Below are 16897 nucleotides of genomic sequence, written 5' to 3' on the forward strand. Positions count from 1 at the left end.
AGCGGAATTAAACAAATAATCTCAATAACTTTTTAAATTATATAACTATTGTAACCGAAGAAGTAAATAATTCAAAAATTCTGCAAATTGAAATATAAAAGTGCAAAAGGAATTTTTTGAATAACATTTTAATTACAAAAGTGACATAAATAATAAAAAAAGATAAATACATTTCTTTTACTAACTTAAACAAAATTGCTGTGATACAAATTCTAAAATATTTTAACTAAAACTATATTTAAATGTAAAATGAAAAATAATAACAGGTGATTATTAAATTTCTCTAAAAATTATTGCAAACTCACTTAAAATTTCTTTCTGTAATAATAAGTGAATACTAGGCTTCGGGATCATCTTTAGATACTGCTCGAGTTCAGTGTCTTTCTTCTACTTAAGAAATGAAATAAAGATTTGGTTGTCACCTCCGAAAAGATGCCAAAAACATAAGATCCAACAACTGTATCGTTTTTCTCTGGTCTTGGAAAAAAAACACTAACAAACTAAATCAGCAGAAAACCAACGCTGCTGCCAGACTTAACCTGACAAGAGAAACAGAGGCCGTCTCTGCTCGGCTTTATTTCATTCGGACCGTTTCTTCTCTGTCTCTTACGATGGATTTAGAGTCTTTATTGGCTTATTGAGGAAAAGAGAGCTTGTTTACTGTACGCTTCAGGGGTTTCGATCAGATTATGTTACTAATTCTTCATGGCGTCGAAGAACTTCTGAAGCTGTTTTTTCTCTTTTTAGTTGTAGCTTTTCTTTTTAATCCCACAGACAAAAAAAAAATCTTGTACCATTACACAGAGATACAGCTCTAAAGTCCCAAAACACAACCCAGAGCTGCCAGTGGACCACAGTAGTTGTACAAGTTAAAAGACTGTCCTTTCCTCAAAGAGTATCCTGGGTAAAGAAAATAAAAAAAGGTGTTCTTTTGATTTAGTTTTACTTATTTTTCAGCTCTTTATGAAGTCTTCCTATTGGTTAATGATTGCACAGCTTAGTTTTCTAAGATACTCCAGCCTTCGATGAAGAGAGCTGAAAGTTTTGTCCTGTATGTATCGTCCGGTCAGCTGTAGCAGCTCTGTGGGGGCGGATGGCACCTGAGTGGGAGTTGGGTTAAAGCCCCTGAGATTTGAGTTATGTGGAGACGGAGGGGAGATGAGGTAGCGTCTCCATCTGGCTCAGGACGACTGAAAGGTGATAGGACACCCTGTCTGTCTTGGGTCAGCGCGTGACAAACTTTAAGTTATACCAACTGTCTGGTTTTCCTGAAGCATGGTTGTGTGTCTGAAAGAGAGATGTTTGTGAAGGTTTGAAGCTCGGAGGGGAGAGGAAAATGTATTTCTTCAGTCTTAAAGTCCAATATTTGTTTGTGAATTTCTGGTTTGACGGGGTATTGCTGAAGGTGTTTTCGTCGTAGCCGCATATTCAAACTTGTGAGGTTTTAATCCCTGCGGCTTGTTGCATTTAAGTCCAGTAAAGAGGAGCAGCATGCAGACAGTTGTGCTTGTCACAAACAATAGTCCTTTATTCAGAGTTTTTTTCCTCATAACCAAAATGTCAGAGCCACAATAAAAAATGCAGATTTACTCCACTGAAATTTACTTTGTGGTTAAACTTCAGCCTCACAGCGATGTTGACTGTCCTGTATCTGTGGCGCCTCACTGTCCCCATGTCCCAACACCTGATTTCCCATTTCCTCGTTCATACTCAGGCCATTTTGTAACTTCTGTAGCTGCTCTCACTCCTGCAGTAAAAACTTGTCTGTACAGCGCTCCGCTCTGAAATCGATCTCTTCATATATCCCCTCTCTCTTCTTTTCTTCTCCCAGGAATGTGACCAGGTTCATATTGATGACGTGGCGTCAGACGACAATGGACAGGACCTGAGGTAAAGCTCCTCCTGTGTCACTCTCTCCTCGGAGACAGTTTGTGCTGCAGCTTGTGAACCAGACTTGCCCTCTGAGTTTTTTAACACACGGGGGGAAGAGAGACGAGGAGTGTGTGGGTTTCTGTTCATGCATGCAAGCATGTGCATGTCTTTTATTTCCGCCCGCTTCCACAGCAGTATAATATGTCGCAGGATTACCCGACGCTTTCATTTCCCATCAGAACTTCTCTTTTTCACTCCCTCTGTCTCCCTCGAACCAGACGTTTTATTAATGCGTACACTGGTTGAAGCTCTTTAGGTTACTTTTAGGAGGGATTTGAAAACGAGCCAGCCTGTTTTGAAGTATTTATTTTATTAAACTAGGCCCTTTTTTATATATTTATCCATGCCTCTCTGAGTGTATACACTGCATGATTTCTTACTGACAAAGCTTCATTCACCGCTCAAAGTCACTGTCTACGTTTTTCACTTTTAAAGGGTTTCTTGTCCATGAAATTTTTGTGGTACCTCTGGCAAATCTCCCTAAACCCGCTGAATGCTCGAAGCAAAGCCTTCTTGTCCAAACCCGAACAGTTTGACTCATTTCCTAGAGCAACAGACGTATCCATGACTGTAGTTTGAGGTATTCTTCGAGCGTCCTCTCTGAAACACAGATGATACCACGAGGTGCTCTGGAAGAATGCAGTTTTATGTCTTCATGATATACATCCTGACTCTTTCCTGTATTGTGATCCTGCAGCACTTACAACTTCGGCTCGGACGGCTTCCAGAGCCCAGCGGGGGCCGGCTCTCTGTGCCTGGGGTCAGGGGTCCACGGAGGGGTGGACTGGATGAGGAAACTGGCTTTCAGATACCGCAGAGTCAAGGAGATCTACAACACGTACAAGAATAATGTCGGAGGTAACAATGCGCATTTCAGGTTTCTTATTTCACGTCAAACCGCTGCGTACTGACGCCCGAAACTTCTCAACTGCTTCCTTTGCCCTGAGATGTTCTTGGAATAATAACAGTATTTTTTTTCAAAAACGTGCATATTGCAGCTAAAATATGTCAAACATAACCAGGCTGAAGCTTTTTAAATGCCAAGATTTCCTACTTTTATTTGTCTTCATTAGCAGGAATGAGTTAATCTTGTTGCTGGAGCCACATTTAAGGTTTAGTATTCAAGGCAGAAAGTTGTTTGAATAAAGTTTGAGCTAAATTATCATGTTTGTGATAAACAAGATGCATGAATTGATGGAGTGTCATTATCAAACAAGAAAAATTTAGTTACACAATTACATTATGTGATACAAATATTCACATTTACCCCATCAAACAATCATAATTTATCTTTAAAGCACCAATTAGCTCAAACTTATCTCAAGACGCTGACACTGTGTTCATGTTTTCTGATGGTGTGTGTGCCCTTAAATTGGAGGTGGTTTTGCCTGGTTGCAGGATTTGATGGCTGAGTTTTAAATCTTTCTGACCACATCTAAAATCTTGGGGTTTAAATTTCCTACTTCTTTTTTTCTTTTATGAATGAAGTAATACTAGCCAATTCACATGGATGCTGCAACACATCTTATGGAGATATTACTGTAAAATGAGTTGTGCAATTTTCACTTTTATTGAAGTTATGAAACAAAGTCCATTTGTTCTAATGATCACAGAGAGATCATGTAGATTAAGACCAAAAACTAAATAAATTTCTGCTATTCTTCAAATATTCACCCACTGCTAAGCCATGTTTTAGTATTTTTGACTTTGTCGATTTCACTCGTAGTTTTGATCATTTTTGTGCTGAACTCATAAAAGCTGCTGGACAAAAGTGCATTTTTTTCAGATTTGTGCATCAGATGTGCATTTTGTAGGCAAAACTTTAAGCATCCCACAGAAAAGACCCGCTTCATTTAAGACTGTTTAGACAGTGGTGGTCGATGATTCATTGATTATAAGTAAATAAGTAGAATAATAAAAGGTAAAAAAAAAGCAGGAGCTGTGTTTTTATTTCTATCCAGGTTGTTGGGTCAAACGTTCTTATCTAGATTACAGCTGCCTCTTTACACTCAGCTGAAACTGTGTGTAAGGTTTGAGTCTGAAGAGGAGTAAGGATTGTCCAACCAAGTTAATGGGCAGTGTTGCCTTAAAAATATGGTCTTAGCAGATTTGATTTGTGTGTTCGATCCATAAGGCTTCATGTTGATTTAAAATCCGACCCTAAAACTTGTTGCTCTCTCTGTTGTGTGCAGGTTTGCTGGGCAGCCCAAAGCGAGAGGAGTGGTTACAGCTGAGGAGAGAGATGGAGGTCCTGACTGACCTGTGGCTGACTCAGGCTCTTAAAGCTCTGGCTCTCATCAACTCCAGGTTAGTTTACCCTTCTACCTCTTGATTTAAAGCTGAAGTCGTCACAGTTTATCAGAGTTTAATGAGGTGTTATTGTTCTGTTCCAGGCCGAACTGTGTGAATGTGTTGGTAACCACCACTCAGCTCATCCCAGCGCTCTCCAAGGTGTTACTGTACGGCCTGGGCTCAGCTTTCCCCATAGAGAACATTTACAGCGCCACCAAGACAGGTAGGAAAAATCTGCTTTCTGTTTATCAAAGCTTTTTTTAGTTATATTTTGGTGTTTTGAACTTAAGTTTCTCTTATTTTCACAGGAAAGGAGAGCTGTTTTGAGCGAATCTCTCAGAGGTTTGGTCGGAGAGCGGTGTATGTGGTGATAGGCGACGGAGCCGAGGAGGAGTCAGTGGCCAAAAAGGTAAAACTCAATCTGATAATTAATGATTGGGTTTTCACGTCTTGCGTTGAAACGGTATCTGATTTTATTTTTCTTTCTGCGTCCTCAGAAGAACATGCCGTTCTGGAGGGTTTCCTGTCGGGCAGATCTGGAGGCTCTGAGCCATGCACTGGAGCTGGACTACCTCTAGAGGGCGGCAGACGTCACTGTTTGCTCTACCAACCAAAGTCATGTGAAGCTCCTGGGTGCAGGTTGTCGGTTTAACTGCAGAGGGAGAGACTGATTCAGATACAGTACGGCTCTTTGGAGGAGGACATTTTTTACACCACAGCTGAAGGAGCGGGGAGGATTTCTGAGAGATGCTGCAGAATAACTAGAATTTCTGGGAGCCAAAGGACCAAAATTGAGAGACCAAAGTTAACAAAAGGACCAAAGCTTCACGACTAACTCCAGGGAACTGTGTTTGAAACTGCAACTATTTTATTTTTGTAATAATTCATGCTTTAACTTTTAGTTCATCTCAACTTTTTAATGAGTGCAGAAAAGTGATGCACTGAACAAAAGATATCTATTGAACATAGTGAGCACTGTATCGCTGCACAGATGAGAAGCTCAATAGCAGTTTGTTTGTTCTGTCTTGTCTTTTTTATTTGTTGTGAGACGTAACCCATTTAAATTTAGCAGCAAGATTTAAAATAATGATCCTGAATGAAATAGATAAAGAATCAAGACAATTTTCTCCTCATACATCTTTTGGTGAACTTTACTTTATAATTATGATCTATTTATTACTGGTTATTTTTACAACACAGTGAATCTTAAACAGTTTGTGAACCAAGCATAAAACTTCCCAAAGACTAGGTTTATGATAAGAGCTTGAACCCTTTCTTTTACTTCCTGGTTGTAAATGTTGTTTTTTAACCTCTCCTCTGTCCTCGTTCTGTTTCCTGTTTGTAATATAGATGAACTGGTTTGGTCGTGCATGTGCCGATCACACTGACTGTCAGCTTAGCTATGATTTGTATATAAAGCTTTATTGTCCATTCCTTTTGACAGACAGTTAAAATAGACTAATAAAAATAAATTAATTGCATTGTGGGAGAAATGTGTCGAGTTTCATTTTTTGATTTTGAGGCCTGTGGAAAAGGGAAAGTTTGTGTTGACCTCACCCTTTGGACAAAGCAGGCTCCTTTATTTCCTTTCACTTTTGTCCTCTACATGTCAATAAATCAGCTTTTAGTGTTGGCATTGGCAGAAAAAGTTTGGCAAATTTTACATCGGTACAACCATAGACTGTAAAAAAAATGGACGTCCGCTTGCTCGGTTCTAAGTGAGGTCTCCACAAAAACTGCTCCCCCTGGTGACTGGCTGCAGTATAGGTTAAAAAATCCGGCTTTCCAGCCATTTCAGATGGGCTGTGATCAAACTTTAAAAAATTAATACTCTTTGTAGAAATGTTGCTTAGGTCCGATTGTTGTGGTGATTTGAAGATAACATTTGGCTGTCTTGAATTCAAGTCCTCTTTTTTCGGAAAAGTTTCATTTTCATTAGTTATACAAGGTTAAAAATGAGGCTTTATGTAAGGTTTAACGATGATTGACAGCTGCCGTTCTCATGTATTTTTTTCAGGGATTGTAAAATATGTGGGGAGGTAGAGTCAGGATATGATTAGACTCTCGAAAGAAAAAATATATATTATTTTTATCACCCAGCTCATCAACAACTAACATTCTCGGCTCTGCGGCTGCTTCTAGAAACGCATGTCTCTTCCAAATGTGTCACCATTTAAAATAAATCAAACCATTTTCCCAACAGTAAAAGATTTATTACCAAGAGGTGTCTTTACAACAAAGAAACAATCTACCAAATACAAAGTGCCTTACTTTTTGTGTCTAATTACTCTTCATTTAAAATGTCTGATGTGAAACTTAAGCTCAGTCTTTGGTGTTGACAGTTTCAACAATGTAACGACTGCAGTAGTTTATAGTTAATTGCCTCATTTACTGTCTTCCCTCCAGCAAGGGACGGTCTCATTCACTTTTGTGGGTCAGTACCTGCAGTAATTTCAGCCTGAGTCATCAGCAGTGTTACAGTTCCCCAGAAAGAGGACTTGAACGCCTGAGTCACGGTTGGGGAACAAAAGACTGCATTCCAAAGAAAAAGGCATAAAATTGGTCCTTTTAAAACGTACACTTAACTGTTTCAGTGTAAGTATGATTCATAACAGAAACCGGCTGATCTCAGACATTTATGCAAAAGAAAACGAAGAACACCAACTGGTGGTGTCAACTTTCTCATGAACGAAACTCAAAGTGGAACGGTTTTGTTTTCAGTATGGCTGTGGTTCAGTTTTGGATCACTTCACAACTGGAAGATCAGAGGTTTGATCCCAGCTCCTGCAGCAACAAAGTGCCACTGAACTCCCTATTGCTCCCGCTGTTGGGCAGTGATGTGGGGACTGTTAGCCAATACTGATGATCCTTGGCTATAACAGTCTCTACCTTCAATGTGTGAATGAGACCAACAGTGAAGAGTGCTTTGTGTGGTCAGAAAGACAAGAAAGGTGTTAAATGAGTCTAAGTCTGTGAGGGCTTAGGGCTATCCCACTGTCAAATCAGTTCATGAGGAATTTTGCGCTGACATTTTAAGCCCTTTATGCACAATTTGGCATGAAGGAATAACCCAAAGTCCAGTTCATAGCAGTGTGACATAGCAGGGTAAACAAATATTGTAACACAGAAACTAAACAAAGACAAAGACGAGAATCAAAAAGCACAGCAATAGCAACCAGTTGGTAAAAAAATCAACTATTTCTTGATCAAATGAAAATCAGGAGGTTAGGACCTTAGAAAAGCACTCAGAGAGCGCAGACCTCCACCAGGCATATTGTGATTGTCACGCAACACTTAAGTCCTACTTTAATGTTATACTCCCTTTCGGCAGACTGTCTGCTACAATTTGGTGTTAGTTGCAGGTTTGTACGATAATTTGTTACCTGACAGTGTTGAAAATTATGATGACCCAGTACATGTTTCACATTCCTCTTAGTATCCAGAATATTGTCAAGATCTGGATCGTACATTAACATCCATCAGAAATTATGGTGATCTTGTCTTGTATCGTTTTGCAAAGCAATCTGACCATTTATCATGGAGTTATATACACACATGGTAAAAGTGGCCCTATCTCACAATGATTAAGAATCCTTGAAAATATTCCTGGATCCAGATGGTGATCAGTATCAGCTCCAAATTTTAACCACTCCTCCCTTGTCCCATTTTTAACATTTCCAAAAATTTTTATCAAGATCTGTTGGTTACTTTTTGAGTTATGTTGTTCACAGATAAACAGACAAACTCTCCCAAAAACATAACCTCCTTGGAGGAGGTAAAAATTATTCAATTAAAAATCCTGCTGCTCATATAAGCAGAGAAGCATACGCAAATACAGGTCACAGGAGAAGTGGCAAATGTGCAACGTCCCATTCTTAATACTACCATGTATAGCCCTTGCAGCCTCATGCACTTGATCACTTTCCAGCTAACATCAGTTGAGACTTGGGTTTAGGGGGGACATTGAGATTCATCCACTGTGTAACCTCCCTCATCTGAAACTGTCAACAACACGAGATGCACCAGTTTGTTCCTCAATCTTTAATGTTATTCTTCCTGAGGCATGTGGGGCCAGGAGATATGGTGAATCAATGAGAAATAAACTTTAAAAGGTTTGAGAGTCATTTTATGCAAACTGGGACAAAGTGACTAACATTAAGGGAAGGACTCCCTCTTTGGGGCAAAAAAAAGTACTGCAATATGACAGACAGAAGATGCATTACAAGTAGTGTTTAAAAACTTTATTTTTATTTTTCAGGAAAGCAAAAAAACACAATTATCCATATGATCAATTCCTGCAGGTTTTCAAGTAAAATTTCCAGATAATACAGTTACAATGTTCAATGATATGGCTCAAACACATAAAAACAAAATAAATAACACAATCAAATAAATATATATGTTATATTTACATTGATATTGACAGCAGTAGATAATATTAGAGCAAGCAGTGGTGATTCCCATGTCCTGACTGCAACCAAAAGACTTTTTATATTTATCAGAGACAAAGAATACAAACCCTTGAGTACAATAATAGAATAAAAACAAAACATAAAACAAAGTTTAAGCTCTGTTGACAGAAACCATCTTGAAGCCTCTGATGTTGGTCCTCATGCTGGCCAGTGACAGGTTGGCCTGCAGCATCTTCGTTCCCACCAAACGTGGTGTGAAGGTGATGCTCTGCTCCACGGTTCCACCTGGACACAGAGGGGGCATCCTGAAGAAAGACAGAAAAACAAGTTGACTTTACAGCACATTTAAAGCCAGCTGGAATCAGAGCAAAGTGCAAAAACTACAATACAAGGCAAAAAGATACAACACTGTAGAAAAAACCCTGTGGTTTGGGTAAATAAATACTACGGGCTAACATTTCTGCTCATAAAAGTAAATGAAAACCGAAAGTGTCTATGACTGATAGATGCACCTGTTGTTGAAAACTGACTGACTTTTGTCTGTTTGAAACTGAAACCACAAGACCTACTTTCTTTATGACTGTTGGCAAAAATTAATTCCCATCCGAATGTCTTAAACTGGCACACTTTGAGGTCACACATTGAGGTCATCCCTTTGTTTCCAGTAACCACCCTTATTATATCTAACTACTGCCTCCTTCCCTCATGAACCATCAACATTTTTGTTGCTCTTCGCAGCCACACCTGCCTAAACATTTAGCACATGCCTAAACAGAACAACAAGCCCTCATTCCTTCACGCAGTCTCACAGTCCTGTGCCTAACACATGTGCCTAACACGGGCACTCCTTCATGTGCAGCAATTATCAGTGTGCAGGGATTAAAGAGGCGCCAGCTGACTAAAACGTGATATAAAACATTAAAATAGCACACAAACAAGACAAAACACACGTACCTAAAAAGCATCTTGCCCTGGATCAGGCCGGCTCCGGCTACAGTGAGGACTCCTCTCACAGGGTGAGAATATGGGTTCGTAAAGGTCACTGTGGCAGTTTGCTTTTTGTGTGGCACGATGGAGTTTTCATTTGCAACCTGATGAAGAGAAAATGATCAAGTTAACACTTTCACATAATTAATTGAACAATTCTCAAAGCTACTGCTTTGCTTCAACTATCAAATTGAAGATGCACATTTACGCATCTTCTTTTATTGAGCTTGGATGAAACATCAGGATGTTAACATCTTTATACTTTTATAAAATGAGGACATATTTTAGTTTCTGGTCCTTTTTTTTTCCTTATCTCAGGTTTTATTTGGGTGAGCCTTCATTGAGAAAATCAATGAAGAAAACATAAAAAACAATAAAACTCAAACAGAAATTGACATTGTATGACATTTCATGGGTGGGTTGTGATGTTTGTTTTATTATATTTTATTTTTTGTACCTTCTCTGGTGTATTTTTTGTTTTTGTTGTTTAAAGATCTGCATCATTTACTTTTTCTATACTCTTTCCCATAAGCATAAAACATTTTTGAAAAATGTTTTAAATGCTTCCTAGAATTCAAAAACCTGTTAATAATTTGAATCTTTGAGAAACTTTGAGTTTTTTTTTAGGTCTTATTCGATGTCTGATTAACGCTCCTCTGAGAACCTTTTTGTTGGTGTTGGGTTTGGTGCCCCCGGTGGACAAACTTGTGCAAGTTTTCATACTAACTTTTCAAAGTCAAATGTTCTACTCAACAAAATTTTTACAATGGAAAATGTGACTAAAGTTGACGGGTCATTAGTTTCTTCTTCTTTTTTAAACCAAGCAAAAACTCCTCACATGAGCTTTCAATGAGGCTGATCTTTTGAATCATTTCAGAGAGACATCTGTGTTGCTTAAAAGTTGCGTGATAGATTTTTACAGCTGGATCGAAGGGATTGTCTTTTATCTGAGATTAGCTATTTAAAGTCAAATGTTTGATGCCTTGATCTTAATGATCTAAAGACAAAAGGGATTACCAAATTTGAGTGAGTAATCATCTGAAGCTTTTTGTTTTTTAACCTACCTGTATGTTCAGCTGCGGACTAGCGATGTTGAACTCCTCTGAGGCCAGGACTCGCTCCTGACTGCCCAGGTCCTCCAAAACTACAGCCAGGTTTATCAGGTCATCTCCCACCACGTCTTCATACTTAGCCGGTAAGATCTGATCATGGAGGATTGTGTCTGCAGAGCGCAAAAGGAGGAAAAAATGTTACTCGCTGTACTGATACAAGAGTTGAAATGTGAGACTGTGAATGAGTGTGAAGGGTGTGTACCTTCCATGGGGGCCAGTGTTATGACACCGTGGTTTTCCCAGAAGGTATCTGATGGGCTGTTGAAGTATTCTTTAGCCTGAGCGTTCATGTGCACCTTCATCTTTTTGGGGATCCTCTGCTTGTTGATGACTCTCACTGCAAAGCGGATGGGCTCACCTGCAACGGGAGGTTTCTCCAGGTTCAGGGCGACAAACACGCTCCTGGATGAGCCTGCAGAGAAAACATGAAGATACATGAGATTCAGTTTGTTTTCCCTAAAAGCTGAAAAGTTTTATTTCTGTTTCTGGAATCTTAGATTACCTCTGTTCAGAGTTGAATCATCAGAAACTGTGGAAGCCCTTGATGAAATTGTTGATGTTGGACCTGAATTATGAAAACCAAAGTCATTAAAAGGTCAGTTCTGCTTCCACTTCTTAAATATACAAAGAATCTCATAAATGGGTGTATGACTGTTTTTGGCTCCTACTTTTGATGTATTTGTAGTCCCCTGTGATGTTCTGGTGTCTTGGGTAGCCCACAGCTTTGGTACAGATGAAGGATCCCACCCGTTCAGTGTCTTTGCTGAAGCTGAGCACCCGCTCCCCGCTCAGGACAATCATGTGGATGTCAGCGTTCACCTCAGCGTAGACAAACGGGACGTCGTACACCAGGTCGATACAGCGCTCTTTGATGGCTTTGACCGGAGCCGGGCCGCAGCAGAACACTCCTTTAGACAAATAAAAGAGGAGAAAATTTTAGACTTCTGTCTTGGTAACGAGCACAAAGATGAATGCTGAGTGTTTTCTCACACACCTCCACTCCTCTCCTGGGGGGTCGGGTCTAGAACCTGCCATCCATCCATTTCTGATCCAAGATCTCGACGGGTCATCCAGCACTCCACCCAGACATGGAAGTTCCTGTTACAGAGAGACAAAATCAGAAACCACAAAAACCAGCCTCAAAAGGTAATCAAAATGAAATAAAATAAAATAAAATAAAATAAAATAAAATAAAATTAATTTAAATTAAATTCAATCTATTTTAAAAAATCTAAAATTTTCAGATATCCTCATAAATATATTTATGACAAAGAATGATTCAGACTTGAAAAGAGTTCTCACCAGATGCTGTCTTTGCTCCGGTTCAGCTTCTTCCCATTCTCAGAGTAGAACTCCTCAATCACCAGGTTGTCATTTGTGTCATGGGCCGAGTTGAAGTTTGTGACAACACGGCAGGGAATGCCAAGAACTCTCATGACTGAAATATGCAGATCAAAGACAGACAGTGTTAACAAGCTGATGAAAGTGTCAGAACATTGTGTCATGGAAAAAATAAACCTTGATGTGATCAGTAGTGATAAGACAGCACGCATTACGTCAAGCATCAGGACCAGAATGTACCAAAGTCAGAGTCTCTGATTCAGACTTTTTAATTGATGTATGACGGAGTTAGGTAACAATGTTTAATCACCTGTGCACATGACAGCAGCAAACACCCAGCACTGTCCGTACTTGACTGGGCTATAACCAGACTCAGCCCACTGCTTCAGGATGTCTCCACTTCCAGTCCACGAGGACGGGTTCACCCCCTCTTTGAAGTCACCTGACCAGTTCCCTTTCAGCACACCACGGTCATCTTCACAGTTGATCTGAAGGCAACAGAAGAGGGTAAATGTCATCTTTGAGTTCCCTTGTCTTATAAAACAGGCTCGGGCACAGCATTCACGCTCTGATGATTCTGATTGACTTTGACAGCTTAATTGTTACTTCCTTTGAATCTGTAATAATAACAGTGATCATAACATGATAGTGTACGCCAGAAACCTGCAGAAGGTGTGTTTTTATCTTTTCAATGTGCAGAACAAGCTGCTCATTTCAAGCTGCGGCATGTTTTGATTCTCAGGAGTGATGCTCATGTTTCCAAAAAGAGTAAACAAAAACACAGAAAGAAAAGGATCCATGTAGTCTTCAAGTTCATATTATATCACACATTTTGTTTTTGTGTATACTCACCATGGCTGACACGACCCGGCTGATGTAAACCGGGTTATTTCGGTTCAGGTAATCCCTCCTTCTGTTCCTTTGGTGCTGAGGGCTGACTTGGAGCAGATTCAGGCATGTCTCCAGAACACCAGGCTCAAACTGCACAAAGACAGAGAGGAATAAAAGAAAGCCCAGGCTAAATCATGATGTTTGCGTAACTTACTTACTAAACTTACTTAATACCCTCTAAGTTTAACCTTAGGTGACCATCTTGTGATATTTTAGATACATTTTAAGATTTTTTTGGGCAGTTCCCCCTTTATTTAGGATGTTTTTTTCCCCAACACTTTGGTTTTTACATTTTCCTTACTTTGAGCTCAAATGTCCCAATTTATTTATTTACTTTTGTAGCTTTTTTTTTCTTACTTTTTTTTTCTTACTTACTTTATTTACTACTGTCTGCTGTTTATTCCTACGTTAAACCATGAAAGTCAAGTGCCTTTCATTTTGGTTTAACCCTTTTTGAACTATTCCACAGTTTTAAGTGTTTGAGTACTCAAGGAAACAATCATAGTTGTAAAAGTAAACATCTTCATGGATCAAAATTTTACCTCATAGCAACTAAGCACATAGGTCCATTTCAAGGTTTCACAGCAAAGTGTAAAAGCTTTTGATGAACTTATCCTCATAATTTTGGTAGCATCAAACAAACTCCAAAATCAAGTTAAATCAATTCAAATCTGTGTTTTGTAAAAGTTTCTGGGGGGCTGCTGGTTTGGCCTGAAGCTCCTTCAGGACACTAAATGTTTTAAGTTTTTAATGTTTTAAGTTTTTAATGTTTTTAATGTTTAAAACCAACAGAACTTTCAAAATGACATACAGTTCAATACAAAAACAAAACAGTCAAGGCTGAACAAATGGGGTCTAATGTGAGGCCGAATTCAAATTGATTTCCACCTATCCGTCTGATTTAATTTTCATTTATTGAATAGTTGTAGGTGCCTTTGGATGGCTGATAAACGGGGGCTCATGTGGTTTTTTTTTTCTGATGATTTTTTCTGATGATTTAAAATAGTTGAGAAAATGTTTTCAAAAACCATCTGATCTTACCTGATCAAAGGACCACGGTCTTGCCACAAGGGTCTTGGCCGTCCCCATGAACAGCAGCCCTGAGTCGTTCTGGATGTACTCCTCTCTCTGGTCTTCGAAGGGAATGTACACCGTGTCGTCTGGAAGAATCACACCTCACATTCAGTTCATCTTCACTTACTTACTTAACTCCTGTCCATGCAGTTTTAAAGGACTTAAAGAAGCTGTCACAAAAATATTTACGTTGGGGTTTTCTTTTTCTCACCTTGACACCAAGGATTGCAGAGCAGGACGAATCTTCCAAGCACACGTTTCCTCTGCTTGCCCTGCGTATACAAATACAGCTGGAATCTGTAGCAGCCCACCGAGGCAGAGGCAGGAGAGGAGATGAAGATGGAGGGGTTGATAGGGTCCAGGCTCTCAGGGTCCATAAAGGCTTTCCAGTGAGTGGTTGAAACCTTTCTGGAGAAGGTGACGGGCATTACCACGTACAGGCGGCCTGAGGCGAAAAGAGAGGATTAGTTTTGTGGATGTGGTTCAAGTTTTCAGACTTGATTTTCAGTGAGAACACCTACCCAGCATAACTCTGATCCGGATGGAGTCGATTTTGGGGTTGAAGGGACGGCCCTCCAGCTGCAGCTTGATTTTAAATGGGGCCCCTCTTCGCACCACCAGTGACTTGGAGCTGCTGAAGTCCTCTGTCCTGTGTCTCTGCTGGTTCTCAGGCTTTTCCAGGGTGACATTTTTAATATTTAAGTCTGCAAAAAAAAGGGAGAAAAAATGTATCAAACTGCCACAAAATAAAATCAATGTATTCCTAAATTTACTCTGTGAGAAACAAGTTTGAAGCTCAGTGCAAAAAGTGGTTTAGAGATAAAAAAGAGCAAACAATCTCACCTTCCATTTGCTCGCACCTCTTTTTTCTTTTGCGTTTGTGTCCCTTCTGTCACCCTCTCTCGCTATTTAAACCTTTTGCCCCACCCTCCGAAAGCAGGTGGTGGTGTGAAAGTGAACTGGTTTTCCTGAATAGTTACCAAGTAAAGTGTATCAAAACATTGCCTGCCACAATATAAACCCCTCCTCTTTCACTGCGGGACATGCGTAGAGAAATAGGCCTGGCATGAGTAATCAGACTCACCCAGGAGTTCATATGAATAGGAGGCACTGTAGATTATCGTGGGTGGGAACTGTTGCAACATGCTGCAGAGCTATGCATCAAAGACATGGCATCTCACAAGAGCATTTGTATCATGCAAATAAGCATCAGGAGACAGCACATCTGAGGCCTTTTGATTCTTTTCTACAACCAACCAACAAACACTTTTATAGTTAAAAGCCAAACAACTAGATGTAATAAGATGTTTGGTATTGACAGAGAAGAGTTGGCAAATTTAAAATAAAATTTTACAGAAGTCTGCAGCCCATTCAACAAACACGTTCCCTACAAATGTTGCACCTTTTTAAAGTTAAACATGCTTTCTTACAGTATAAGATTTTTTGCCGAGAAGTATTGTTACAACAAAGAATCAATCCACCAAACATAAATTTCATTACTATTTAAAGTTTATTTACTACATAGTATTAAATTGGCTTGCGCTGAAAGCTGGGTGATGAAAATTCACAAAATTGTTGCAACTGTTTCACAAATTTTTATCAGAATCAAATTTAAGCCAAGTAGTTTTTACATTAAAAGAAATTTTTCTTGGTCTGTTGGTGTAAATATTTTTAAAAACGTTTGGCTTCAACAAACTTCTTTTGATCACCCATTTTCCTTTTTGTTTTTTTTTCATACTCAGGCCCCAGCCTTCTCTTTTCAGCCAGCAATTCAATGATTAATATCACAACATCTCACCTGAGGTCTCAGATGGTGACACCTTGCATTGAGTAAAAAGAAGCAGTTGATGCAGGGAGTGAACTTTTTTCTTGTTTTAAGAACCTAGTCACGAAAATTAACCTGGGTGCACTGGCCGCCACATTTTTACTCATCACAGGTGACTCAGGTCTAATTCTTTGCGCATAATATCTTAGAATGAGATGTTTTAACTGAAGTTGCTATTTGAATGCAGCATGTATCGAGTGTAGATTTATGCCAAGTAATTTTATATTACAAGGGATTTTTCTTGGTCTGTCAGTGAAAAAGTTAAAATAAATAAATAAATAAATAGAAATATATTAAGAATATTAAAAAGCAAAGGGTTTGCATGCAAAAGTGAAAGACAAAATATGTTTAAAAAAAAAAGTAAACCATGAGGTGATGAGATAAACGTATTTAAGTGGGAGTTGGGCATGACAATGCAAATAGGCAGTCGTGTATAATGTAAATGACAAGTGTCACTGGAGGGTGGGTCAGTGGGGGTCATGGGCCTTGTTGATGAGACCAACTGCAGATGGAAAGAAACTGTTTTTGTAGCATGAGGTTTTTCTTCTGATGGGCTGCAGCCTCCTGCCAGTGGGGAGTGACCTAAAAAAAGTTTGTGTCCAAAAACTTTTGACTATCTATTTTAATCACCCATTTTACATTTCTTACTCAGGCCATTGCCTTTCTTACCTTTATCCAATAATTCAATGATTAATATCACACCATCTTACCTGAGGTCTCAGATGGTGACACCTTGCATTGAGTAAAAAGAAGCGGTTGATGCAGGGAGGGAACTTTTTTCTTGTTTTAAGAACCTAGTCACGTAATTAACCTGGGTGCACTGGCCACCACATTTTACTCATCATGGGTAATATCCTAGAATGAGATGTTTTAACTGTACTTGCTATTTGAATGAAGCATGTATTGAGTGTGATATTTCTACAAGAAATTAAGGGGAAACAAATTAGTGATTAATGTAATAAATACTAATCTCTGTCTCTGTATTTCCACTTAGTCCACAGGGGGCAGTATAATCAGCACAAAAGAGGTTG

General features: G+C 39.2%; 2 protein-coding genes across 3 annotated transcripts in view; one reads left to right on the plus strand and one right to left on the minus strand.

Annotated features, from left to right (window-relative positions):
- The window catches only part of eya2 (EYA transcriptional coactivator and phosphatase 2), a 31939-nt gene extending 26231 nt beyond the window's left edge, over positions 1-5708 (plus strand). For both annotated transcript variants that reach the window (XM_074678730.1, XM_074678719.1), the window contains exons 11-16: positions 1832-1890; positions 2630-2790; positions 4125-4239; positions 4326-4447; positions 4533-4633; positions 4722-5708. In XM_074678730.1, the coding sequence (XP_074534831.1) occupies positions 1832-1890; positions 2630-2790; positions 4125-4239; positions 4326-4447; positions 4533-4633; positions 4722-4802 (639 nt within the window). In that variant the 3' untranslated portion in view covers positions 4803-5708. The remainder of the gene's footprint in view (positions 1-1831; positions 1891-2629; positions 2791-4124; positions 4240-4325; positions 4448-4532; positions 4634-4721) is intronic.
- A 2947-nt stretch (positions 5709-8655) lies between these two features.
- On the minus strand, positions 8656-14891 carry tgm5l (transglutaminase 5, like). The gene is made up of 14 exons (XM_074668847.1): positions 14885-14891; positions 14563-14745; positions 14253-14486; positions 14009-14127; positions 12929-13057; positions 12387-12564; positions 12038-12173; positions 11730-11833; positions 11404-11643; positions 11238-11300; positions 10938-11147; positions 10688-10845; positions 9591-9727; positions 8656-8941 (listed from the first exon to the last, which is right to left on the minus strand). Exons 1-14 carry the CDS (start codon positions 14889-14891, stop codon positions 8788-8790), a joined length of 2052 nt encoding a protein of 683 aa, XP_074524948.1. The 3' UTR covers positions 8656-8787.
- Between the last annotated feature and the right edge of the window lie 2006 nt (positions 14892-16897).

The sequence above is a fragment of the Halichoeres trimaculatus genome, unplaced genomic scaffold (genome assembly GCF_033239565.1).
Source record: "Halichoeres trimaculatus isolate MK-OKI-2021-1 unplaced genomic scaffold, fHalTri1.1 fHalTri1_scaffold_1, whole genome shotgun sequence".
Taxonomy (NCBI): domain Eukaryota; kingdom Metazoa; phylum Chordata; class Actinopteri; order Labriformes; family Labridae; genus Halichoeres; species Halichoeres trimaculatus.